The sequence below is a fragment of the Lissotriton vulgaris genome, chromosome 5 (assembly GCF_964263255.1).
Source record: "Lissotriton vulgaris chromosome 5, aLisVul1.2, whole genome shotgun sequence".
Classification (NCBI taxonomy): Eukaryota; Metazoa; Chordata; class Amphibia; order Caudata; family Salamandridae; genus Lissotriton; species Lissotriton vulgaris.
The window spans coordinates 1,457,560,218-1,457,587,726 of record NC_141693.1 but is presented as its reverse complement, the minus strand read 5'-3'; the positions used below and the strand labels follow the sequence as shown (position 1 = coordinate 1,457,587,726).

Below are 27,509 nucleotides of genomic sequence, written 5' to 3'. Positions count from 1 at the left end.
CACACATATACACATATATATATGCATATATATGCACATGCATTTATATATACGTATGTGTATGTATATATATATGTATATACATATATAAACATATATAATCTGTATATCTATATAAATGCATGCATACATATACATATATTCATACAGATGCATGTTATTTACATGAAAGTTTAAAAAAACACTAATAAAAGCAAAGCTAAAAAGCCACCTCATTACAAACAGAATGGCTTTAACTTAAACGAGGGCGAGATCTATTGCATTTTCAATGTTTGTTTACTTTGGTTCCATCAAGAAGGCATTCAGATGTGTCACACATTTGCCATAAATTCTGAATGTTAGCACTCTAGTTGCTCATTATATCACTGTAGTAAAGCTGCTGCTCACCAGGGAAGTCTGCTGCTGGTATTCAAAGTGCATGTTTCAGTCTGCATGTCAGAATTTTTTTAATGAAATAGAAGAGGATTTGAGAAGTCACTCAAAATGATCCCTAATTTTTCTTTCTGAAGCACTAATCATACTTTCTATGGCAAAATGATCCCCCTCATTTTGTTCCTTTTTAAATTAAATGTTTTCAGACTTACCACTTCATTCCACTCAAGATGGCTTCTGGTGTGCCATACTTTTGTCATAAGTAAGACTGTTAGTGCTCTAGTTGTTCTTTAGAACACTCTGGGACATTCTGTCATTGGGCTATACTTGGGCTACATCTGGGTGATGTTTGGGCTACATTTAGGCTCTTTTGTCTCTGGTGGCAATCTTGGGAGACTGAATGTCAGAATTGTTTTATGAAATTGAAGAGGATTTGAGAAGTCACTCAAAATGTGCCCTAATTTTTCTGTTACATCCTGCTTTCATTTCTTCTTTGTCCTTCCTTAGTGTTTCTCATTTCTATCTCTGCATGTCTCTATGATGTCATCTGTGTTCCAATTGTATTTGCTTGAAAGCAGGAACAGTTACATCTGTAGGCTGAGCTGAGGTCCATCTGCTCCTGTAGCAGATGGACCTCAAGTGTTTGCAAGTGTTTGCTATCTTTGATGTTTAAAGAGCCGCTGGTTGCTCTTTTGTAGAATTTCTTGTGTTCGCTATCTTTTATCTAGTTTTTGAACCACTTGTAAGTGCTCTAAGTTTAGAGGTGTTCATATTGTTGTGTGTTTTAAGAGCTGTGTTTTGCTCTGTGATATGGATTCTGTACCATGAGGGTTACAGTATTTTCTATTGTACTTTCACTTTTTGTTGTTCTATCTCTTTCTTTTACTTTACCATATTTTTTCCTGTGTATATGCTATATGTTCTATTATCAATGTTTTATTCTCTTTTGTTTTCTTATCTTATTTTATTTTGTCAAGGGGGGAGATGTGTTACATCCTGCTTTCATTTCTTCTTTGTCCTTCCTTAGTGTTTCTCATTTCTATCTCTGCATGTCTCTATGATGTCATCTGTGTTCCAATTGTATTTGCTTGAAAGCAGGAACAGTTACATCTGTAGGCTGAGCTGAGGTCCGTCTGCTCCTGGTGGGGTTTTTCTATCATTGGAACTACCTTATTCTATTTATCTACCTGACCTGAATTTAATCTACAATAAACCTAAACTGTTACATATATTGGATTTAAGGACTTCAATTTATTACAATTTCTTTCTGCAGCACTAATCATACTTTCTATGGCAAAATATACCCTCTCATTTTGTTCATTTTTAAATTAAATGTTTTAAGAGTTACCACTTTATTCCAATCAAGATGGCTTCAGGTGTGCCATACCTTTGTAATAAGTAGGACTGTTAGCGCTCTAGTTGTTCTTTAGAACACTCTGGGACATTCTGTCATTGGGCTATACTTGGGCTACATCTGGGTGATATTTGGGCTCTTTTGTCTCTGGTGGCCATCATGGGAGACTGCATATCAGAATTTTTTAATGAAAAAGAAGAGGATTTGAGAAGTCACTCAAAATGTGCCCTAATGTTTCTTTCTGCAGCACTAATAATACTTTCTATGGCATAATATACCCCTTCATTTTGTTCCTTTTTAAATTAAATGTTTTAAGAGTTACCACTTTATTCCCATCACGATGGCTTCAGGTGTGCTATACCTTTGTAATAAGTAGGACTGTTAGCGCTCTAGTTGTTCATTAGAACACTCTAGGAGGCTGCAGTAGAACACAAAGGAATCAACTGACAGTGTTTGTCCTTGTTGGATGTAAATGTTTTACTGAGAATGTCAGACTTCATTCTCACATGACTGAGAAAGATAATGTGAATTTACAGAAAATATGCTTTCAGTTTAGCTAATAGATCCCCTTCCAAACCACTGTGGGAAAATCATGAGATATTAGTTTTCTTTCAAACATGATTCATGATATCACAGCAGAAGGCTTTTTCACATAGTAAAATCACCTTAGAACACACCACAATTCCTAAAATAAGTATGGTACCATCAACAAAGGATTTATAATGTAACTAAAGTCCTAAAACCCTCTATTAACTACAATGCTCTTTAATGAGGTGCTATCGTGTATATTGGTCCCAAGATGGCTGCCAACACTTCTTGGATAAAGTGCTGACAGCCAATCAGATCAGATGTGTGGTTAGGCTCCGCCCAGATATATATATTTTTTTATCCTAAATTACTCAAAATCCACTGGACCACATATCTTGAGACATAGCAAAGGCACATCGGGCTACCAGTCCCTAAAATTTTGTCAAGTTTTGTGGAAATCCATTCAGCCGTTCGGGCTAAAAGTGAGTCCAACCGCCCTATGGAAATTAACATGGGGAAAACACATTTTGGGACCCCCCTTTTATCTCGGCCTCCGCTTGACGAATCCCCTCCAAACTTTCAGGGAAGGAGCGAAGCACAGCGAGGCAAATTTAAGGAAAATTACAGGTAGATTCCTCAACCGGCGCCAAAGTTATTCCCAATAGAATGTTGCAGATTTCCTATAGAAAACAATCCTAACTATAACTACCGCCAGTAGGTAATATATATATATATATATATATATTCTCGCTCCAAGGTTGTCCACCATTGAGTAGCACGCGAGCAGCAGCTTTATTTATGTGTAGGTGAGGACGGGGATCCGCTTGTAGACGCCGCTCCGTAATGGATCTGCCCGACGCGTTTCGAAGCTCCATCTGCTTCTCTTCAGGGGCTTTAACGGAAGCGGTGTGCGCACCCGCTACACTTCTCCAAATACGTATAACTCACCCGCCGATGGGAGGCTCCAATGAGACTTCTGGGAAGTGTAGTGCGGAAAGCACACAATCAAGTCCTGGATGGACTCCACAAGTGGGCCCGTCCTCGATCCCATGTACGGCTGCTACTTCACTGCCGTGACCCCCACGTTAACGGGGTGGTGCATACTCTGCGGCTGGACTGCCGCATATAAATTCTCGCTCCAAGGTTGTCCACCATTGAGTAGCACGCGAGCAGCAGCTTTATTTATGTGTAGGTGAGGATGGGGATCCGCTTGTAGACACCGCTCCGTAATGGATCTGCCCGACGCGTTTCGAAGCTCCATCTGCTTCTCTTCAGGGGCTTTAACGGAAGCGGTGTGCGCACCCGCTACACTTCTCCAAATACGTATAACTCACCCGCCGATGGGAGGCTCCAATGAGACTTCTGGGAAGTGTAGTGCGGAAAGCACACAATCAAGTCCTGGATGGACTCCACAAGTGGGCCCGTCCTCGATCCCATGTACGGCTGCTACTTCACTGCCGTGACCCCCACGTTAACGGGGTGGTGCATACTCTGCGGCTGGACTGCCGCATATAAATTCTCGCTCCAAGGTTGTCCACCATTGAGTAGCACGCGAGCAGCAGCTTTATTTATGTGTAGGTGAGGACGGGGATCCGCTTGTAGACACCGCTCCGTAATGGATCTGCCCGACGCGTTTCGAAGCTCCATCTGCTTCTCTTCAGGGGCTTTAACGGAAGCGGTGTGCGCACCCGCTACACTTCTCCAAATACATATAACTCACCCGCCGATGGGAGGCTCCAATGAGACTTCTGGGAAGTGTAGTGCGGAAAGCACACAATCAAGTCCTGGATGGACTCCACAAGTGGGCCCGTCCTCGATCCCATGTACGGCTGCTACTTCACTGCCGTGACCCCCACGTTAATGGGGTGGTGCATACTCTGCGGCTGGACTGCCGCATATAAATTCTCGCTCCAAGGTTGTCCACCATTGAGTAGCACGCGAGCAGCAGCTTTATTTATGTGTAGGTGAGGACGGGGATCCGCTTGTAGACAACCTTGGAGCGAGAATTTATATGCGGCAGTCCAGCCGCAGAGTATGCACCACCCCGTTAACGTGGGGGTCACGGCAGTGAAGTAGCAGCCGTACATGGGATCGAGGACGGGCCCACTTGTGGAGTCCATCCAGGACTTGATTGTGTGCTTTCCGCACTACACTTCCCAGAAGTCTCATTGGAGCCTCCCATCGGCGGGTTAGTTATACGTATTTGGAGAAGTGTAGCGGGTGCGCACACCGCTTCCGTTAAAGCCCCTGAAGAGAAGCAGATGGAGCTTCGAAACGCGTCGGGCAGATCCATTACGGAGCGGCGTCTACAAGCGGATCCCCGTCCTCACCTACACATAAATAAAGCTGCTGCTCGCGTGCTACTCAATGGTGGACAACCTTGGAGCGAGAATTTATATGCGGCAGTCCAGCCGCAGAGTATGCACCACCCCGTTAACGTGGGGGTCACGGCAGTGAAGTAGCAGCCGTACATGGGATCGAGGACGGGCCCACTTGTGGAGTCCATCCAGGACTTGATTGTGTGCTTTCCGCACTACACTTCCCAGAAGTCTCATTGGAGCCTCCCATCGGCGGGTGAGTTATACGTATTTGGAGAAGTGTAGCGGGTGCGCACACCGCTTCCGTTAAAGCCCCTGAAGAGAAGCAGATGGAGCTTCGAAACGCGTCGGGCAGATCCATTACGGAGCGGCGTCTACAAGCGGATCCCCGTCCTCACCTACACATAAATAAAGCTGCTGCTCGCGTGCTACTCAATGGTGGACAACCTTGGAGCGAGAATATATATATATATATATATATATATATATATATATATATATATATATGTTTGAAGCAAAGATCCTCAATTAAGAAGACGCCGCGCACCACTTCATGTTGGTTTTTAGTGCTTTATTTTATGGAAATTTTCTCCCACCTACGCGTTTCGGACTGTCAAAGTCCCTGGTCACTGCATACAAACATTAGTCCATTGTTTAGACATTTGCTTGTGGGATATATATATATATATATATATATATATATATATATATATATATATATATATATATATGTATATATATATATATATATATATATATATATATATTACCTACTGGCGATAGCCAGTAGGTATATATAGTTAGGATTTTTTCCCTATGGGATTTCTGAAAATTCTATGTCTAATAACTTTGGCGTTTGTCGACAGAATTGGCTGAAATTTTCAGGAAAATGGCACATTTTGTTTCTGAGCAGCCCCTGAAAATTTGGGGGGGGTTCTTCAAGGGGGGGCCGAGAAAAAAGGGGGGTCCCAAAACACGTTTTTCCCATTCATTTTTCCATAGGGCGGTTGGACTCACTTTTAGCCCGAACGGCTGAATGGATTTGCACGAAACTTGGCAAAATTGTAGGGACTGTTAGCCCGATGTGCCTTTGCTAGGTCTCAATATATGTGCTTCAGTGAATTTTGAGAAATTAACGTTTTAAACAAGATATATATCTGTAACAGCGCTCCGGGCAGCGCTCCGGTTCGCGTACTTTTCGCGTATCGGAACTTTGCGATGCGAAGCTGATTGGCTCTCTGGTGTCTGTCAACATTCTAAACAGTCCGGAGCGGCCGCCATCTTGTCTCTCGGTAGGATCGAGAGACAAGAGGAGGCCAAAACAAAGGGGGAAATAAAGGAAAGGGGGCAAGGTAGACCCCTTCTGACCCCCTAGGATTGATGAGGAGGATATTATAGAGCCACGCGGGGCAAAAAAAAAATGTAAAAAAAATTCAGATTTTTTCGCCGTAGAGACGCGTCCCGGTACGCGAACCGGGCAGCGAACCGGGCAGCTAACCGGGCAGCTAACCGGCAGCGTAACGGGAGTCTGAGGAGTAGCTGATTGGCTGTTAACATTGTAAACAGTCTGGAGATCGAGAGACAAGAGGTGGAAAAAAAAAAGGTGTAAATGAAGGAAAGGGGTAAGGTGAACCCCTAGGATTGATGAGGGGGCTATTAAAGTTGCCCGCGGGGCAAAAGAAAAAAATATTGCGATTTTTCGCGGTAGAGGTGCTTTCCGGTACGTTAACCGGGCAGCTAACTGGCAGCGTAATGGGAGTCCGACATATTGTGTTTTTGGAACGTTTGTGATATGTGCACGTGTGGATTTTGTCTAATTAAGGTAAAAAAAATATATATATATCTTTAAGCGTGCTCTGGCGCGCTTACGTTAATGGTTTGGTTTGCGCTGCAGAGACGATACGTCACGGTTATGCGATGCATCATGAGGCGTCTCACGGGCTACGTGATACGTCACGTAATAAAGAATATATTTTACAGCTATAGATATTAGCTTTTAAAAAACCAATGAAATTCACTGAAAAAACCATAGGTTATAGACCATATATAGTTAGGAATTTGCATTTACAAAACCTTGAAAATTCACTGAAAAAACCATAGGTTATAGACCATATATAGTTAGGGATTAGCATTTACAAAACCTTATTTTACTCGCACAAAACCATTGAAATTCCATATATAGTTAGTTGCACTAACTATATATCGCGCACCCGCAATCCATTGCTAATGATGTCACATATTACATCATTCATGACATGGTCAGTGACATCACTGATGACATCACTGATGACATCTCAAATGACATCACTGATGACATCACTGATGACATCTCAAATGACTTCACTGATGACATCACTGATGACAACACCCAGTGACTGTATGTTTCTGTAAAGTTAAAATATGTCTTACATATTGAAGAATGAGTGGATGTATAAGTGTCTGGATGAAGGATTTAGTAGGTGCATGACTGACTGTATGAGTGAGTGATTAAATGTGTCTCACTGAGTGCATGGGTTAGTGACTAAACTGTCTTAATTTGGCAATCATTATATATGTTGTTCTGTAAACTGCTGCATGTTTAAATCAGTAGCTATATGAGTAACTATATGGGTTATTGAATGGTTGCCCAAGTATTTGTATGGGAGACTGAGTATGTGTGTGGGTGGCTGGGAGGTGTATGACTCTGTGCATAGATGTGTGAGCAGTTGATTAACTAAATGTATGGGTTCAAAAGTGCATGTGGAAACAGCTGTATGGGCGGTCGACTGACTGCATGAGTGTATTGGTGAGTGAATGGATATCTCAGTGCTACATGTCAAAGTAAGTACATATGTAAAACACAGTCCATGTGAGAGTTGACATATATAAATAACTGAACATAAGAGCTAGTGAATGTGAGAGTGGCTGTATCGATCATTGTGAACTTGTATCAGGGATTGTATAAGAGAGTAAATATGTGTTAGTATATGTTTGAATAAGTAAGGTGTGTATAACTGTATAGTTGAGGAAATGGAGGTGTGATTAATCTTTTGCATGACTGAGTAGGTGTGTGAGTAACTCCATGGATAAGTGACAGTCTGTGAGTGTCTGTTTATACTGATTGTATCTAAGGTTATATTAGAGTCTGAAGATGTTCATTGTATTATCACATAAATGATATCATCAGTGATGTGATCAGTAATGTCAAATGAGATGTCAGTGATGTCATCAGTGATGTCATTTGAGATGTCATCAGTGAGGTCATCAGTGATGTCACTGACCATGTCATGAATGATGTAATATGTGACATCATTAGCAATGGATTGCGGGTGCGCGATATATAGTTAGTGCAACTAACTATATATGGAATTTCAATGGTTTTGTGCGAGTAAAATAAAGTTTTGTAAATGCTAATCCCTAACTATATATGGTCTATAACCTATGGTTTTTTCAGTGAATTTTCAAGGTTTTGTAAATGCAAATTCCTAACTATATATGGTCTATAACCTATGGTTTTTTCAGTGAATATATATATATATATATATATATATATATATATATATATATATATATATATATATATATATATATATATATATATATATATTTATATATATATATATATATATACATATATATATATATATATATATATATATATATATATATAGACACATACACACAGAAAATTGCATTCAAAACTATCGAACTATATATATCAAACATTGTAAATATAACCTAAATTATTGGTTACCCCAGAAGGGCAGAACTGACAAAAAATATCAATCTTAAACTAAACTAACAAATAAAAGCAAGCTATAAACAACCTTAACCAATACAATCAGAGAAACAATTAAATCAACAATATAAAAGACACACTAATTTTATCAACTAAATATGTCAAAAACAATAAATGCTGCAAGATGAGGAAACTGTCAGATTCTTCAACCAGACCCTTAAAGAAAAATATCTACATCTTCACAACCAGCTAACCATATAAGTAAAACTTATATTTAAACTAAAACGTATTTCTAAAGTAAACGTATGCATGTAAAATAGGAAATAATTAATAAAAACACTGTCCAACTTCCAATTCTTTACATTTACTTCCTAGAAAAACTCTACAAGTTCAAAAAGTGGTAAGCAGCCAGTAAAAAAAAATACCAAACCAGAAAAACGATAGAACAAAGTAAGAGCACATAAATTATTTAAAAATATAAACTTACTGCAATAGCAAATAAAAATAATCCTAACGATCTCAATCTCTACATGCTAACAACAAACAACCATTTAACAGGAAACTGAATTTTTTTTCTCTGCAAACCAAAGAGAAGCATATCTTATCAGAAATCCGAGTTTCTGACATAATTTTAGGAATTTCTGACATATATTATGTGCATCAAGGTGTGCATCCCAGACGTTTCCTTATGAAAATATAAGGTAAAAGGAAGTTAACTATTTTGGCTAAATGTCTGTCGTTTTTCATATTTAATCTTGACCTGACGAAAACTAGGCATTTGACCTAGACAAATGTGTCAAATGTTGTATCTATGTCATTAATCGAACGATTTCCCACTTTCATAGTTCTATGAAACATAGGGTCAGGCCACATCTGCTTCTAATGGCAGCTATTACAAGGATTCTGCATAAAACTGGGAACATAATGACTTCCACCGTCTATGACTGAGAAGATGGTGACCTCTAACTGTTATCCAAGATGAAGTCTAGGCCTATTTAAAATAGAGTAAGTCCTCAGAGGCATTATGTCACCCCTGGCTTGTACGTCTGAATGTGATGTTTTAGGGACATATCCAACCAATAGCGATTTATTTAATGTCTATGGGAATCCATGCTCCCAAGTTACTGATATTTCCAGTACTTAGGACTGTATTACGTGTCTGGCGGTCCATGGACTACTAGATTTATGGGGGCGTAGTCAATCAATCAATCAATCACGGCATTTGTAAAGCGCGCTACTCACCCGGGAGGGTCTCAAGGCGCTGGGGGAGAGGGGTATGGTGCTGCTCGAACAGCCAGGTCTTGAGCGGCTTCCTGAAGGAGAGATGGTCTTGGGTTCGCCAAAGGTGGGTGGGGAGGGAGTTCCAAGTCTTGGCTGCCAGGTAGGAGAAGGATCTTTCTCCAGCGGTGGCTCTGCAGATGCGTGGTACGGTGGCGAGGGCGTGGCTGGTTGATCGTAGCTGGCGGGTGGGCATGTAGAAGGTCATGAGGTCGTTGAGGTACTTGGGGCCCAGGTCGTGGAGAGCCTTGTGTGCATGAGTGAGGAGTCTGAATGTGATTCTCTTGCTGACGGGGAGCCAGTGCAGGTCTCTCAGGTGTCCGGTGATGTGGCTGTGTCGGTGGATGTCCAGGATGAGTCGTGCGGAGGTGTTCTGGATGCGTTGGAGTCTTTTTTGAAGTTTGGCTGTGGTTCCGGAGTAAAGGGTGTTCCCGTAGTCCAGTCGGCTGGTGACGAGTGCCTGGGTGACAGTCTTCCTGGTTTCAGTGGGGATCCACCTGAAGATCTTGCGGAGCATGCGCAGGGTGTTGAAGCACGAAGATGAGACAGCGTTGACTTGTCTGGTCATCAACAGGGAGGATTCAAGGATGAAGCCCAGGTTGCGTGCGTGGTCCGTTGGTTTGGGAGCGGTGCCCTGGGCTACCAGGAGTCGTCCCAAGCGGAGGGTGATGATCCCAGGATGAGGACTTCCATCTTGTCTGGGTTCAGTTTAAGGCGGCTGTTCCTCATCCAGTCGGCAACGTCTTTCATCCCTTCGTGTAGGTTGGCTCTGGTGGTGGTGGGGTCGTTGGTGAGGGAGAGGATCAGCTGGGTGTCGTCGGCGTAGGAGATGATGTTGAGGTTGTGTTGGCGTGCGATGGCTGCGAGGGGGCTCATGTAGACGTTGAAGAGGGTTGGACTGAGTGAATATCCTTGTGGTACGCCACAGATGACTTTGGTGGCCTCGGATCTGAACGGAGGGAGGCGGACTCTCTGCGTTCTTCCGGCGAGGAACGAGATGATCCACTCCAGTGCTTTCTCTCGGATTCCGATGTTGCTGAGGAGCTTCACTAGGGTGCGGTTGCAGACAGTGTTGAACACCACAGAGAGGTCCAGGAGGATGAGGGCCGCTGTTTCCCCGTTGTCGATCAGGGTTCTGATGTCATCGGTGGCTGCGATTAGGGCAGTCTCGGTGCTGTGGTTGGCCCGAAACCCAGATTGAGAGGGGTCGAGGGATCCGTTCATCTCAAGGAAGGCGGCAAGCTGTCTTTTGACCGTCTTCTCGAACAGAAACAGGAAGCGGCAGCAGGCAAAGGCAGGAGCAGCACAGGAGTGTGGGGGCAACCAGGCCTGAACACAGGCTCTGCAGTCGTAGTAGTGGCGGTCTTCCAACTGTCCAAATATGACCAGGCCAGTCGGGCTGCCCTGGGAACACCAGAAAACCACCCACTGGACAGGCAAAAACTCCTAATCTAGTGGGCAATATCTACATGGGTTTGTCATTGTGGCGGTCCCGCTTCCACACTGCCAAACTCTTAATAAGGCTCTTAGACTAGAGAAGCCCTAGTGAAGACTGTTTTTTCTAGTAGAGAAGGTGCGTTTTTGAGGAGCAGGTGTGGCCTAGTGGAAAGAATTGTGTTTTGTTAAAAAAGTCTTCAAGTTTAATGATTTCTACACCTGAGTTATCTATGTGCCAAAGTGGTACAAGCTTCATTTTAGTAAGGAGCGTGCAGTCTTACAAACACATAACTGTAAGGAAGCATCGGGAACCGCAGGCATATATTGAGAAAATGCAGACATGCCACATGTGTGGGAAGGGTTCACTGAGACTTGTCCCTTAGCAATACCAGCCATGGTCATGCTTGGCTCACGTATGTTACTAAGACATCTGCCCTCATAATTTTAAAACTTTTATCCATATAATTAAAGAGAAAAAGTATTTAGGTGCCTTTCAACTATGCACCTAAAAAATGGGGAGAGCAAAGCCTGTCATTGGCATCTTTTCCCTCATCTAGTCCAAACTGCTAGCTGTTTTTGACTCACCTGCTCCACAGATCACAGTAAACAGTGCCAGAGCACAAAAAGCAGACATGGTGTCAGCGAGTTGCATCCAGCTTATTCCGAAGTATCTGCAAAAGAAGACACACATAAATGGTCAACCTTTCTGCAGCGTGCCTGCCCAATATCTCTACAGCTATGAAGGGTATTCTGTAACTTTGTTAAAAGCACATCTACCGGTCATCAAATGACTAAAGATGTGTTGCTGTTACTGTGCTTCATAAATACCTAAATCATAAACATACAGTACTGTTATTTATTTCACTGTGTGCTATAAGGTCTCATCTACAAACAGCTTTGGCTTTGCTTTTAAAACCTATTGCCTTCAATACATTCCATATACCTAGAATGGGCTTTGCATCAACCACTTGCATATGTTATGTTATGTTATCCGTTTTGTAAAGCGCAAAGCTGCCCCAGCTAAGGGGCGTCCCGGCCCTAAAAGAAGAGGAAATGATACCAGTGAGGGCCAGCCTAAAGTAATTACCAGAGGAGACTAAGAATGACTTCCTTTGTTGTTTATCCCCAGCGCTTTGCGTCCCTCATGGGTGAGTAGCACGCTTCACAATTCCCTGATTGATTGACTGATTTATATCACTTCTGTGTTCCTGATTTCAGAGGTTTCTTTTTTATTCTTATGCTTGTCCAATCCTGGGAGAATGTTGGTCTTGCAGTGCTGTGAGGACCTGTTCTAAATGGAACAAGCACTTGTATTCTAATGGTAATCCCCAAGCCTCCACACTACATACACATTTGCATGGATATGCTTGGATTAAGCTGGGAAGCCCTGCTCTCTGTTGGGAAAAATGGGGGAGAGTTTTGAATATGAGTGATTCTGTAGGTGACCTAATACTGACGAACTGTGCAACATATTGCTATGTGTGAATTCCGCTATAGGATTCCACATAATCCCGTCTTCTTGATGGCCAGAAATAAAACAGCATAGTTACAGTTTTTTTGTTTGAATAACATTTTGGTCTGACTAGCAATCTGAGAGTGGTGCCTTATTGACTTGAAATTAACTATTTTTAGCTGTTGTACCAGGTTATTCCATAAACAGAGATTGAGTTAATCTAGCTGTTATAATAATCTCAGGATATCCATGTATTCTATTTTCTTCAGAAAACCTTTTGTTCGGTCTGTGGCTGTGGGTCTAAATGTGCTAAGTTTGAAAAAAATAATCAATATTACCCCCATTGAATGGTACAGCTTGGAGAGTCTGGAGGTACAGCAATAAAGTTCATTGGTATTCTTGTCCCAGGCTGTGTGGGGCAGGTAATGGTTCTAACAACCTCAGAGTCATTTTAAGGATTTTGGAGTCCTTGGTAAAGATGTAATTTTGGGGCCCCAGTCCGGCACAGCTTTGCTTTTTATTACACATTTTCTGCTAATTCAAGCTCCAAGATGCCAATTTTGAATAATACATTAAATGATGAAATGGATAAATTTACAGACGTGAGTGGGAGAGAAATTTCGATATCACAGTGGTCTTCTTGGAAGGTGTGGGCCCTGGGCAATTGCCTTTTTAGCCAATTCCTTAAAACATCTCTGAGCACTCTGACTGTCTTTTGATGGGTTTCCTTGTTCTGTGCACAAATGATAGCACTGCCTATATATTTGTGGACCGGGTCTCTTTGTTCAAGCCTTCAAAACAAACCATTTGTTATTATTACAAAAACATAGGTTAAGTCAGTATTCTTACCCTGCACAATCATCCAAAATGCTCTAAGTCTAAGACATTAACCCACTGGCTTGCAATATCCAACGCACCATTACGGAAAGCATATTTTGAAATAAAGATTTTGTAACAACAAGTACATTTATATGCAGATTACTTTATTACTCAATCTAAATAAATAGTGTATAATTTCCCTTGTTGGTTGCATTTTTTCCCAATTACAATTTGATTTCTGAAGTCCATTGAAACCGTATTCCTCTGTGCCGGGACATGAAGAATACAAATCGCATGGAAGCAGAGCATATGAAAAAAGCTAATCTGGGAAGGGGAGTCGAACAAAAAGTCGTGTCGAACAATAAAAAAATATCTGATCAAATACACATATGTTGCTCCGTTCTGCTGCTTCTTCAGGGCTTTGACTTGTCATATAAACAGAACAATTGAAGACGAATTAAAATTCAAAGGGAGTTCTGAATATGACTAACCATAAAATCCGATTTCATTGTGCATTTTCATATCAATAATGTATGCATGTTTCACTAAGACTTATTCAAATGTGTCACAATCACCACAAAGATACAAATACTAGATATTTTATTTGAATTAGAAACATTTCTAAAGAAAACGAGGTAAGCCTAGAGAGTCTCATTTGACTTTCATTTATTGCACAAGATATTGCATCCCTCCTGGTAGGTCCTTCCATCTCCATGCAGCTCCGACTGTGTGCTCCTGCTGCCGCTGCCGCTGGTAAGTGTCCTCCATCCTTTTTGCTTCTGTGCCACTGTCTCCCCCTCTTGTGCCTCGTTTTCTGCCCTCTGTTCCATCCATTTTTTCTTCGTTTTTTGTGTCTTTCTGCCCTCTGTTCCACCCGTTTTTCCCTCGTTTTTTGTGCCTTTCTGCCCTCTGTTCCACCCGTTTTTCCTTCGTTTTTTGGGCCTTTCTGCCCTCTCTTCCACCCATTTTTCCCTCGTTTTTTGTGCCTTTCCGCCCTCTGTTCCACCCGTTTTTTCCTCGTTTTTTGGGCCTTTTTGCCCACTGTTCCACTCGTTTTTTGAGCCCTTCTGCCCTCTGTGCCACTCGTTTTTACCTCGTTTTTTGTGCCCTTGTGCCCTCTGTTCCTCTTGTCTTTTGTTGCATCGTTTCCCCCTCCGTTGTGCACCCTACAGCCCTGCCCCCCTGACTGCCCACTGCCCAATCGCTGCTCCCGCCTCCCAGCTGCTCCTCCCTCGCACCTCCCCATATATGCCTGACGCTGCGTGGTGAGGTGAGGGACCCCTGACCCTCCTGGGAGGTCACTCCCCCTCCATGCAACTCCGACTGTGTGCTCCTGCTGCCGCTGCCATTGTCGCTGGTAAGTGTCCTCCGTCCTTTTTGCTTCTGTGCCACTGTCTCCCCCTCTTGTGCCTCAATTTCTGCTCTGTGCCACTCATTCCCCCCCTTGTGCCCCATTTTGCCTTCTACACCGCTGTTTCCCCCTCTTCGTGCCTTGTTTTCTGCTCTGTGCCACTCGTTTCCCCCCTTGCGCCCCATTTTGCTTTCTGTACCAAAGTTTCCCCACCGCTGTGCCCCCTGCGGCCCTGCCCCCTGCCCACTCGCTGGTCCCGCCTCCCACCCGCTCCTCCCTCTCACCTCCCCATATATGCCGGACGCTGCACAGTCGTGGACGCATGCAGCGGGCGTGCCGCTGGCACGCCGAAGGCGCGCCTAAGACAAGCCCATCTGCGCCCATCCGCGCCTGGACCGTGCCCTGCGCCAGAGCTCCTGGACCCCATGAACGCCACAACACCAGACTCCACTACGATGCTAGCACCCTCCACGCACTCAACACCGGCCGAAACCACACCTGCTTACTGGCCGCCCCGAAACGGCCCCACGGCCCTACTTCTGCCGCACCTGCAGCTTCACCTGCAACAGAGCCACCAAACCTCCAAGGACTGGACCCAACCACCTCTGCTGCATACTCCTCAACACCCGCTCGACACGCAAACACACCGTCGAGCTCTGGGATCTGCTCAACATCCCCGCCCCAGACGTGGCCTTCCCGACTGAGACCTGGTGGAATGACTCCTCAGTGCCCTAAATCGCAATAGCCATCCCGGACGGCTACAAGATCACCCGCAGGGATCGCACCAACGGAATCAGAGGAGGAATAGCCATCATCCACAAGTCCACCCTCAAGGTCGCCACCCACCCAGACAACACCCTGAACACCGCCGAACACCTCCACTTCCGGATCCACACCGACCCCAACACCACACTCAGAGGAACACTCATCTACAGACCCCCCGGACCCCAGGCGCAGCCCAGCGACTCCATCACCGACCTTGCCAGCACCCACGCACTCGCCTCCATGGACTACATCCTCCTCGGGACCTGAACTTCCACCTCAAGAACAACAATGACGCCAACTCTGCAACCCTTATCGACAACCTCTCCAACCTTGCCCCCAGACAACTCGTCACAGCACCCACCCATGCCGCCGGCCACACGCTGGACCCCGTCTTTTCCACAGGCACCCACGTCGCCTTTGACCACACCACCGAACTCCACTGGACCGACCACCAATGCATCCATTACACCTTTAAGAAACCAACCATGCACCACCACACCCAACAGCTGCCTCGCGGCTGCTGGAGCAAAGTCACCGAAGACCAGCTGATCACCACCCTAGCCCAGAACCCACCCGCTGACCCCACCAACCCAGACGCCGCAGCCTTCAAACTCAGACAGTGGATCGACGACTGCGCCAGCACCCTCGCCCCGCTCAAGAAACCCTCCAACAGCCATGCAAGCAAGAGAGCCACCTGGTTCACCGACGAGCTTCAGACCTCCAAACACTCATGCGGGAAACTGGAGAAGATATGGCTCCACAAATGCACACCGGACAACCACGCAGCCCACAAGGACGCCACCCGCAGACATCACCACCTCATCAGATTAGCCAAGAGATCCTCCTTCAAAGACCGCTTGGATAACAACGCACACGAAAGCAAGGAGCTCTTCAGCGTCCTAAAGGAACTCTCCAACCCCAGCACCAATGCCAACGACATCCTGCCCTCACAAGAACTGTGCAACTCACTAGCCATCTTCTTCCACTGCAAGATCGCTGGCATCCACAACAGCTTCAACACCACGACCACCCCGACTACGCCAGACTCCACCTCCCCAGTGAACACTACCAGCGCCAACCTCCTAGCCTCCTGGTCCAACGTCAACGACGACGAGACACGCAAGGTCATGAACTCCATCCACTCAGGATCTCCGTCAGACCCGTGCCCCCACCACGTATTCAGCAAAGCAGACGCAGCTATCGCACCTCAACTACGGAAGGTCATCAACATCTCCCTTGAAACAGCGACATTCCCGGAAAGCTGAAAGCACGCCGAAATCGACGCCCTTCTCAAGAAGCCCAAGGTGGACCCCAAGGACCTCAAGAACTTCCGGCCCATCTCCCTGCTCCTGTCCCCGGCAAAGGTCATCGAGGTAATCGTCAACATGCAATTGGTTCGCCACCTGGAAGACAACAAAATCTTGGACCCGACCCAGTCCAGATTCAGATGAAACCACAGCATCGAGACAGTCCTCATCGCCGCCACAGACGACATCAGGCGCCAACTAGACAACGTCGAAACATCAGCCCTCATAATTCTGGACCTATCAGCCGCCTTCGACACGGTCTGCCATCGCACTCTAAAGACAAGCCTCCTAAAAGCCGGAATCCAAGAGAAGGCCCTTGAGTGGACCACGTTATTCCTTTCCGGCAGAACCCAGAGCGTCCGCCTGCCTCCCTTCCGATCCGAAACCACTGAGATAATCTGCGGCGTCCCCCAGGGCTCATCTTGCTGTTCAATGTCTACATGGCCCCCCTCGCACAAGTGGCCCGCCATCACAACCTCAACATCATCTCCTATGCCGATGACACCCGGCTCATCCTCTCTCTCAGCAAGGACCCACACGCCGCCAAAACCAACCTCCACGAGGGAATGAAGGCCGTCGCCGACTGGATGAGGAGCAGCCGTCTGAAGCTGAACTCGGACAAGACGGAGGTCCTCATCCTTGGACTCACCCTCCCAGCCTGGGATGACTCCTGGTGGCCGACCACACTGGGAACAGCACCAACACCCACTGACTATGCACGTAACCTAGGATTCATCCTCGACTCCTCTCTCTCCATGTCTAAGCAGGTTAACGCTGTCTCCTCCTTCTGCTACAACACCTACGCATGCTCCGCAAGATCTACAAGTGGATCCCGACCGAAACAAGAAGAAAGGTGACACAGGCCCTCGTCAGCACAAGACTGGACTATGGCAACGCACTATGCGCAGGAATCCCAGCCAAACACCTACCACGACTACAACGCATCCAAAACACCTCCGCCCGCCTGATCGTCAACGTCCCCCGCTGCAGCCACATCACCCCCCACCTGAGAGACCTACACTGGCTCCCAGCCGACAAGAGGATCATCTTCAAGCTCCTCACCGATGCACACAAAGCACTCCACAACGCCAGACCAGCCTACCTGAACAGCAGACTCAGCTTCTACACCCCTACCCGCCAGCTCCGCTCCGCCAGCCTCGCCCTCGCCGCAGTCCCCCGCATCCAACGAACGACCTCCGGTGGCAGATCCTTCTCCTACCTCGCCGCCAAGACCTGGAACTGCCTCCCTACCCACATACGGCAGACCCAGGACCTACTCGCCTTCAGAAGACTCCCCAAGACCTGGCTCTTCGAGCAGTAGCAGCACCCCCCCCTCCCCATAGCGCCTTGAGACCCTCACGGGTAAGTAGCGCGCTTTACAAGTACTCTGATTGATTGATTGATTGATTGATTGATTGATTGATTGATTGATTGATTGTATCATAAAATGTACTATAATTAAAAATGTGCATGTAAATTGGCATTTTGCTACAATAATTTAATTTCTAAATATACTCCCCCTAATGGTGCACTAAACAACTTATTATAAATAGGTCTTTTGTAGCCCAGGATGTCAAGCACAAGAGTTACTTTGGCATAATCACATCACTATCTTTTGTATTTCTGTCCCTTATATATACATATTTTGCTCAAGAAGTAAATATCCCTCCTGTTTCCTTCTTCGTGATGGGTCTTCATTCAACTAGGATCCTTGATCTACTTCATCCTGGTGTCTCTTGACTCGAGTTAGTAGGCCCTGAACTGAGATTTCACCTTTAGACTTGGGATCCAGAATTTCTGGAACAGTTTCAGAAAACTGAGATTCTTTTGAATGGTCCAGAAGTTAACCGGAAAGTCAAAACCCTCCAAATATGAGATTCATTGGGAAAAAGCTTTTATTATGGCTATCGATTCACAGCTGTATTTCTAGTTCTTCTCCAAGGCTGTTAAGAACTGTGCATAGTAAGCTCCTTACAGAATGTTTCTAGATGCCCTTGAGAAAGAATTACACCACTGGCAATATATGATGCTTCTGAACAAACATTTATGGTACAATCAACGTGCTTCAGGATTAGAGTGCATATGAAACTCTCCTTTCAATTCCTGAAAGATTCTTCTTGTTCCTGCCCCTACAAAATATATGTATCTGCCCTAGTCAATTCTGTAATGGGTTTCACGATCTGGGAGAAGTTGTCAATAAAATTCCTATAGAACTTAGTGAATTCAAAGGACGTCTGAATCTGTTTTACTCTGGTAGGCACAAGTCACCTTCTATCACCTTACTTGGGTTCACTAGAACACCTTGGTCTGGGATGATAAAACCTAAAAAGGAAAGTTTTCGAGTTTCAAAGATACATATCTCATCCCTGGCGTAGCAAGAATGTTTCCCTAGTCTAATAAGAACTTCACTCATGTGTTCCTGTGTTGCTCTGAACATAATGAAAATGTTATCCAAATACATACAAAAGAGTCTAATATGTCTTCAAAAACATGGTTGATGAAATGTTGAAAAGCCACTGGAGCATTTAACCAGCTGAAGGGCTTGGTCAGACATTCATAGTAGCTGTACTTTATATTTAACACAGTATTCCTTTCATCTCCTTCTTTGATTCTTACAAGATGATATGCAGTGTGATTCAACTGGGAGAATATTTGAAGTGGATGTGGGTTTCTAATTGTAACTTCATTGAGTTCTAAGTAGTGCACGCATGGGCGATACTCGTCATCGAGTTTGAGAATAAAGACAATGGGCTCACCTGTGCAAAATACTAATTCAAATTCTTTTGCCAAATTATTTTCCAAGTAGGCTTTTAAGACTTCATCTTCCATTCATGTTAGAGGGTAAATGTGGCAAAGGGGAATTTTAGAATATGGCTTCAGCTCAACAACTCAATTGAAGATGTGATGTTGCAGAAGTTCATTAGCTGCTTACTTAAAGAAACACACCCAGAAACTTCCATAGGCAGGTGGAATAAGACTTTTGCAAACCAACCAACTCGGTGTGGCGAAGCAAGTTAATGGTTGTATTGTCTGAGCAGGTGGCCACAGACAATTTAGAAAGAGATTGTGAGTTTGTAGATATTTTGTACAGAGGACTACTGGGAACCAAGGTGAGACTCTAACATCAAAAAATAATAAATCAATATGGGCATTCTCCATGCTTGCTAATAAAGGCTCCCACTGAACATCTCCCAATGAGAGATACTGGCCAGCTATTCCTCATACAGCCTAAGTTAGTGTCTCTTGTACAAGTAAATTTTTATGCTTTTCCAGAAGCCTTCATGAATTAAACATCTGAATGCCGACAATCATTAAGTACCAAAAAAGCAATTTACCTATGCCTCTATGTACATGAATATAACATTTAATGTAATTCAAAGAGAAAACCACACTGTTAGTTAACTCAGACAATTGCTTTATGTCTATTATTTTCCGAACTCAGAGATTGTCAATTATTTACGACAAGAGAAAAAAATACATAGTCAACTTTACATTGAACACACAAAACAAGAATTATTGCACAGGAAAAAGCAACATAAACAACGTATAAAACATAGTTTTAAATGTGTGCGTTACAGTGAACCAATCAGAAAAAATACATACACATTGTGAACAGTGATTGTAAAATTGTATCAAAACAGTATACCACAGACTTTCAACAATTATGAGAAAATAATAAGCAAATGTTGGGACTACGTATTGATCAACTGCCCAACTTCCTGTAACACTGTTTGTCAAAGGGTTTACAATTATGTGAATGCAGGAAAAAAACCTAATATTAATTAGGGCATGCCAATGGTTTTTGGCCAAAACAATGATACTACGTGCCAACGCGTTTCGAATGCCAATGGATGAATCATCGGATTCTCATCAGGGCGTGGAATTTATCCGTTGGTACTGTTTGGGTGAAAAGGGACAAGGGGTTGATTTATTAAAAAATGAACTTTACTAATGCAAAAAGAAGCTTTTTCCATATGAATGCATCATCTGATGCAGCGTACCTTTTTCGACCAAGTAATTAGGGTCGATTGGTTCCTTTTGGGAAATAGTCATCATATGCCAAGGGAGTCGACCTGCAATTCAGTGACACAGGCGTGGTAAGTGTGCAGAACATGAAAGTACAGGAAGGCACTAAACCGTGTGGACATTTATAAAAATTACCTCTGTTAATGGAGCAGCCGCTCCGAGGTCGAGGCCGAGTGGACAGGCTTTCGTTGCAATAATGAATCTACAAATACAAGCAATGTGTATTAGCGAGGGAAGATGCTAATTGTAATGCCCCAGGGAAATAAAAATGGTGAATCTGTACCTTGTCTCCAAACAATTGGAAGGCGGAATATCACTACACCGTATTTCTGGAAAGAAAGCGGGGAACTGATCAGTGCACTGCCTGGAATGATGCACGCCAAAGAAAAACAATGCGGATCTGCGCCGAGCGGCGTCTTACCGTGAAAAAGACCCTCAGTGCTTCGGGTCACCCATCTGATAACAAGGGTTATTTTCTTATTCCAAAACGCGAATGAATCCTATGGAAAGGGGGGGGGGAAAGGGAAACCGAGCGGGATTAGCGTCCGGTTGCACCAAGAGGCGCGCGCGTCTGTGTGCGCTGAATACAACAGTGGCTCTCACCTCGGGTTAGTTGGAAGACAACTTCGTATGTTTGCAAGTTTGGAATGGGCTCAACAGCTCGCCGCCGCGAGTAGACAGTGCTAAGTTGAGTCTGTTGGTCACATGGGTTCAGGGACCAACCAGCGCGTCGGGCCATCTCTCTCAGGATTGTGGGAGATGTAGTTTGTGGGGCATGAATGAAAGAATGAAACTGGGAGCCAACGCTGGCAAAAAGAATTCTCGCTAGAATTGTTGGAGATGTAGTTTATACGGACATAAGTTGAAAGACGAAGCCAATTATATTCTGGTGACTTCACTAAGTACATTCAGCCCGTAATTAACAGTATTAAATTTCATGATAAGATAGGCCTCCTTGCGGAGTAGTGCCACCTCAATGTCCTGTACATACTGTTTGGGGTCCATCCATGCGAGGACCGTCCATTTAAAATCATTTTCACCATGGTTGTGACCTATGAAGTGCTCAACCATGGGTGCAGAGGAAACTTTTTTCTTGATTCTGGATCGATGTTGTGTAATGCGTGAATTAACAGATTGAGTAGTTTTGCCTATGTACACTTTGTCACAGGGACACACCACGGCATAGATGACATTTTTTGTACGACAATTGGTAAACATCTCATGCTTCCATGTGACCCCATCATGGTTAAAACTGTTACCTTCTAGGGTGGAGGAACACGATACACAATTGCCACACTTGTGGTGCCCGCTAACAGGTTTCAAATTCCATTGCGAAATCAAATCGCTTTTGGGTTTCGGAATGTAGCTGTCTGCCCTGATCAATTGTTGACCGATGCTTTTATTTTTGCGCATGGCAAAAATGGGCTTTTGTAGAGGACTTGGTAAATCTTCCAATAGATGCCAATTTTTCAAAATAATACGTTTAAACTGATTTGTGTGTGATCCAAAAGTTGTGACACACACCAGTTCATTTGATACACTTTTGTCTTTTTTTACCAGGAGGTTCTCCCTGGCGGTGCATCTGGCACGTTTCTTGGAGTGATTAAGAAGTTTCTTTGGGTAGCCCCTTGTTGCCATCTCTGCGCAAAAATTTGAGGCATGTTGATCAAAATCCGAAATATCACTACAATTTCTTCTTATTCTTAGCAGTTGCCCAAAAGGAAGATTTTCTTTCAGGCACTGAGGGTGCGAGCTTTTGAAGTGCAGGATGGTATTCCTGTCCGTGAGTTTCTTATGTAAGGTCGTTGTGAGGATGTTGTCGCGGACGCCTACAGTGATGTCCAGAAAAGTCATTTTACTCATACTAGATTCTATGGAGAAACTGATGTCTCTGTGCCTGGAGTTAAGCCAATTGTAGAACTGGTCTAGTTCCGTCTGGCTCCCCTGCCACAGGAGCCAGACGTCATCAATGTATCTCAACCATTGGGTTATATGGCCCACAAATGGATTGTTCTGAAATATGAATCTTTGTTCATACTGCGCCATATAGAGTACCGCCATCTCAGGTGCGTATGGACAGCCCATAGCGATGCCTTTGACTTGAATGTAGAACTCGTTCTCAAATTTGAAATAGTTGGAACGTAACGTGATTTCAGCCAATGAAAGGATGAAAGAAGTGGGGACCCGGTGCGGTCTTTCTCGTTGTTCGAGGTATATTTCCAAGACCTGCAGAGCCTCATCCTGAGGGATTTGGGTGTAAAGCGAGGTGACGTCTAGGGTCACCATCAGCTGAGTGGTTTGGTTGAATGATTGTCCCTCTATCTTATTGATAAAATCCGTTGTGTCTCTGAGATATGACTTGACCTGCGGTAGAAAAGGTTTGAGGAAAAAATCGATATATTGTGAGACCGGTTCAAGTGCAGAATCGCACCCCGACACGATTGGTCGGCCAGGCGGTGTTTTGTCATTTTTGTGAATTTTTGGTAAAAAATACAGGACAGGTGTCCTTGGTGTTTTCTTATTCAAAAATTCAAATTCCTTGGGGCCTAGGAATCCCTCATCAAGTCCCGTCTTAGTGATGCCTGCGATCTTACTCTGTATGCCATGCAAAGGGTCCTCCTTAATTGGTCTGTACCAATCAAGATTGTTGACATGCGTTGTACCTTCCTCCAGATACATGGTGCGGGGCCATATTACGACTGCCCCGCCCTTGTCTGCTTGTTTTATTAAAATAGACGTATCTGATTTTAAGTTCTGAATGGCAGATGTTAAACCTTTAGACATGTTTTTGTGGACAAAATGTTTTTGTTTCTCCAGTTTAGAGAGGGAGGAAAGGACGGCTTGTTCAAAGGCCAAAACCTGTTTAGGAATGTTTTGGGTTGGAGTAAATCTGGATTTGACTCTAAGCCCTGTAGTTTCTGACTGGGACATCATTTCGGCGTCCGCGAAAAACACCCTCAACCTAATCTTACGACAGAAATCTAATGCCTCTAATTTTAGTTGGGTGAAGTCGGTTCTTTTATTGGGGACATACTTGAGGCCCAGGGATAAAAGTTTAACTTCGTCCTGGGTAAGTTGTTTATCGGACAGATTAACTATGGCTGATTTTTCTAGCTCTTGTAGGTTTTGTTGCGTGTGCGCATCTCCCATGGTTGTTTGAAGCGGACCCGTGACTGTCCGCCTCTGCCTAAAAAAGGAGATGATACAGCAGCCCCTCGTCTCTTAGAATTATCTTGTCGAGACTCAGATGATGAGTCAGACGATGTTGTATCCGAGAAAGTGAGGAACCTATTCCTGGATCTACCTTGGAATGATGTTAATGCCCCTCTTGATTCACCTGACGTGTAGAAATCCTCTTTTAAGAATGGATACACTTGTTCCAATTTGAAGGATTTAGAATCCCTTTCAAATTGCGCTACTTTGGCGTTTAGTGTGTTATCCTTGAAAAGTTGAATTTCTTTTTCGATCTTATCTAAAAGATTCTTAGCTTCAGTAACCGTTTGATTATCAGATATTGTCTTAATTAACTCCTCAATTTCTTTCTCTTCTTGGCTGCAGATACGTTGGGCTGTCTGTATAGTGTGGACCATGAGGTCCCTGCTGCACTTAGTATTAATTTGACTGAAACCTTTTTTATAATCTGCGTCCTCGGTGAAAATCACCGGGATATTCTTTACCTGGAGACCCCAAGGGATAGTCCCAGCTTTGAGGTGTTTGAGTAGGAAGTGGCCGTGTAATTCGGTTCGTATGTGCTTTTTTTGGAGACGAGTCAATTTGTCTGCCTCATTTTGTTGTTTGGCTGAGGAACTCAATGTTATGTTAGAAAAAGGGGATGATTCAATGAGACTCGCAATGTGGCTCTCCGTAAAGGACAGCGTATCTTTCTCTGCCATAGTATGCAGGAGACGTATCCCCTGCAATGAAATGAATCAATTGCTGATAAGGATGACGCGTAGTGTCAATCCCTACCCACTCGGGTGGAAAACCCGCGCTGAAAATCTAACAAAAAGGAGGGGTTTGGCCCAGTGGGGAAGAGGGTAGGTAGGGCCTGTGAATACCAAAAAAGCAATTTACCTATGCCTCTATGTACATGAATATAACATTTAATGTAATTCAAAGAGAAAACCACACTGTTAGTTAACTCAGACAATTGCTTTATGTCTATTATTTTCCGAACTCAGAGATTGTCAATTATTTACGACAAGAGAAAAAAATACATAGTCAACTTTACATTGAACACACAAAACAAGAATTATTGCACAGGAAAAAGCAACATAAACAACGTATAAAACATAGTTTTAAATGTGTGCGTTACAGTGAACCAATCAGAAAAAATACATACACATTGTGAACAGTGATTGTAAAATTGTATCAACACAGTATACCACAGACTTTCAACAATTATGAGAAAATAATAAGCAAATGTTGGGACTACGTATTGATCAACTGCCCAACTTCCTGTAACACTGTTTGTCAAAGGGTTTACAATTATGTGAATGCAGGAAAAAAACCTAATATTAATTAGGGCATGCCAATGGTTTTTGGCCAAAACAATGATACTACGTGCCAACGCGTTTCGAATGCCAATGGATGAATCATCGGATTCTCATCAGGGCGTGGAATTTATCCGTTGGTACTGTTTGGGTGAAAAGGGACAAGGGGTTGATTTATTAAAAAATGAACTTTACTAATGCAAAAAGAAGCTTTTTCCATATGAATGCATCATCTGATGCAGCGTACCTTTTTCGACCAATTAATTAGGGTAGATTGGTTCCTTTTGGGAAATAGTCATCATATGCCAAGGGAGTCGACCTGCAATTCAGTGACACAGGCGTGGTAAGTGTGCAGAACATGAAAGTACAGGAAGGCACTAAACCGTGTGGACATTTATAAAAATTACCTCTGTTAATGGAGCAGCCGCTCCGAGGTCGAGGCCGAGTGGACAGGCTTTCGTTGCAATAATGAATCTACAAATACAAGCAATGTGTATTAGCGAGGGAAGATGCTAATTGTAATGCCCCAGGGAAATAAAAATGGTGAATCTGTACCTTGTCTCCAAACAATTGGAAGGCGGAATATCACTACACCGTATTTCTGGAAAGAAAGCGGGGAACTGATCAGTGCACTGCCTGGAATGATGCACGCCAAAGAAAAACAATGCGGATCTGCGCCGAGCGGCGTCTTGCCGTGAAAAAGACCCTCAGTGCTTCGGGTCACCCATCTGATAACAAGGGTTATTTTCTTATTCCAAAACGCGAATGAATCCTATGGAAAGGGGGGGGGGAAAGGGAAACCGAGCGGGATTAGCGTCCGGTTGCACCAAGAGGCGCGCGCGTCTGTGTGCGCTGAATACAACAGTGGCTCTCACCTCGGGTTAGTTGGAAGACAACTTCGTATGTTTGCAAGTTTGGAATGGGCTCAACAGCTCGCCGCCGCGAGTAGACAGTGCTAAGTTGAGTCTGTTGGTCACATGGGTTCAGGGACCAACCAGCGCGTCGGGCCATCTCTCTCAGGATTGTGGGAGATGTAGTTTGTGGGGCATGAATGAAAGAATGAAACTGGGAGCCAACGCTGGCAAAAAGAATTCTCGCTAGAATTGTTGGAGATGTAGTTTATACGGACATAAGTTGAAAGACGAAGCCAATTATATTCTGGTGACTTCACTAAGTACATTCAGCCCGTAATTAACAGTATTAAATTTCATGATAAGATAGGCCTCCTTGCGGAGTAGTGCCGCCTCAATGTCCTGTACATACTGTTTGGGGTCCATCCATGCGAGGACCGTCCATTTAAAATCATTTTCACCATGGTTGTGACCTATGAAGTGCTCAACCATGGGTGCAGAGGAAACTTTTTTCTTGATTCTGGATCGATGTTGTGTAATGCGTGAATTAACAGATTGAGTAGTTTTGCCTATGTACACTTTGTCACAGGGACACACCACGGCATAGATGACATTTTTTGTACGACAATTGGTAAACATCTCATGCTTCCATGTGACCCCATCATGGTTAAAACTGTTACCTTCTAGGGTGGAGGAACACGATACACAATTGCCACACTTGTGGTGCCCGCTAACTGATGGTGACCCTAGACGTCACCTCGCTTTACACCCAAATCCCTCAGGATGAGGCTCTGCAGGTCTTGGAAATATACCTCGAACAACGAGAAAGACCGCACCGGGTCCCCACTTCTTTCATCCTTTCATTGGCTGAAATCACGTTACGTTCCAACTATTTCAAATTTGAGAACGAGTTCTACATTCAAGTCAAAGGCATCGCTATGGGCTGTCCATACGCACCTGAGATGGCGGTACTCTATATGGCGCAGTATGAACAAAGATTCATATTTCAGAACAATCCATTTGTGGGCCATATAACCCAATGATTGAGATACATTGATGACGTCTGGCTCCTGTGGCAGGGGAGCCAGACGGAACTAGACCAGTTCTACAATTGGCTTAACTCCAGGCACAGAGACATCAGTTTCTCCATAGAATCTAGTATGAGTAAAATGACTTTTCTGGACATCACTGTAGGCGTCCGCGACAACATCCTCACAACGACCTTACATAAGAAACTCACGGACAGGAATACCATCCTGCACTTCAAAAGCTCGCACCCTCAGTGCCTGAAAGAAAATCTTCCTTTTGGGCAACTGCTAAGAATAAGAAGAAATTGTAGTGATATTTCGGATTTTGATCAACATGCCTCAAATTTTTGCGCAGAGATGGCAACAAGGGGCTACCCAAAGAAACTTCTTAATCACTCCAAGAAACGTGCC

General features: G+C 44.1%; 1 protein-coding gene across 15 annotated transcripts in view; it reads right to left on the bottom strand.

Annotated features, from left to right (window-relative positions):
• LOC147712744 (polymeric immunoglobulin receptor-like) overlaps positions 1 to 27,509 on the bottom strand; it is a 325,822-nt gene that overhangs the window by 138,883 nt on the left and 159,430 nt on the right. For all 15 annotated transcript variants that reach the window (XM_086923400.1, XM_086923402.1, XM_086923403.1 and 12 more), the window contains one exon: positions 11,591 to 11,676. In XM_086923400.1, coding sequence (XP_086779526.1) covers positions 11,591 to 11,657 — 67 coding nt within the window. In that variant the 5' untranslated portion in view covers positions 11,658 to 11,676. The remainder of the gene's footprint in view (positions 1 to 11,590; positions 11,677 to 27,509) is intronic.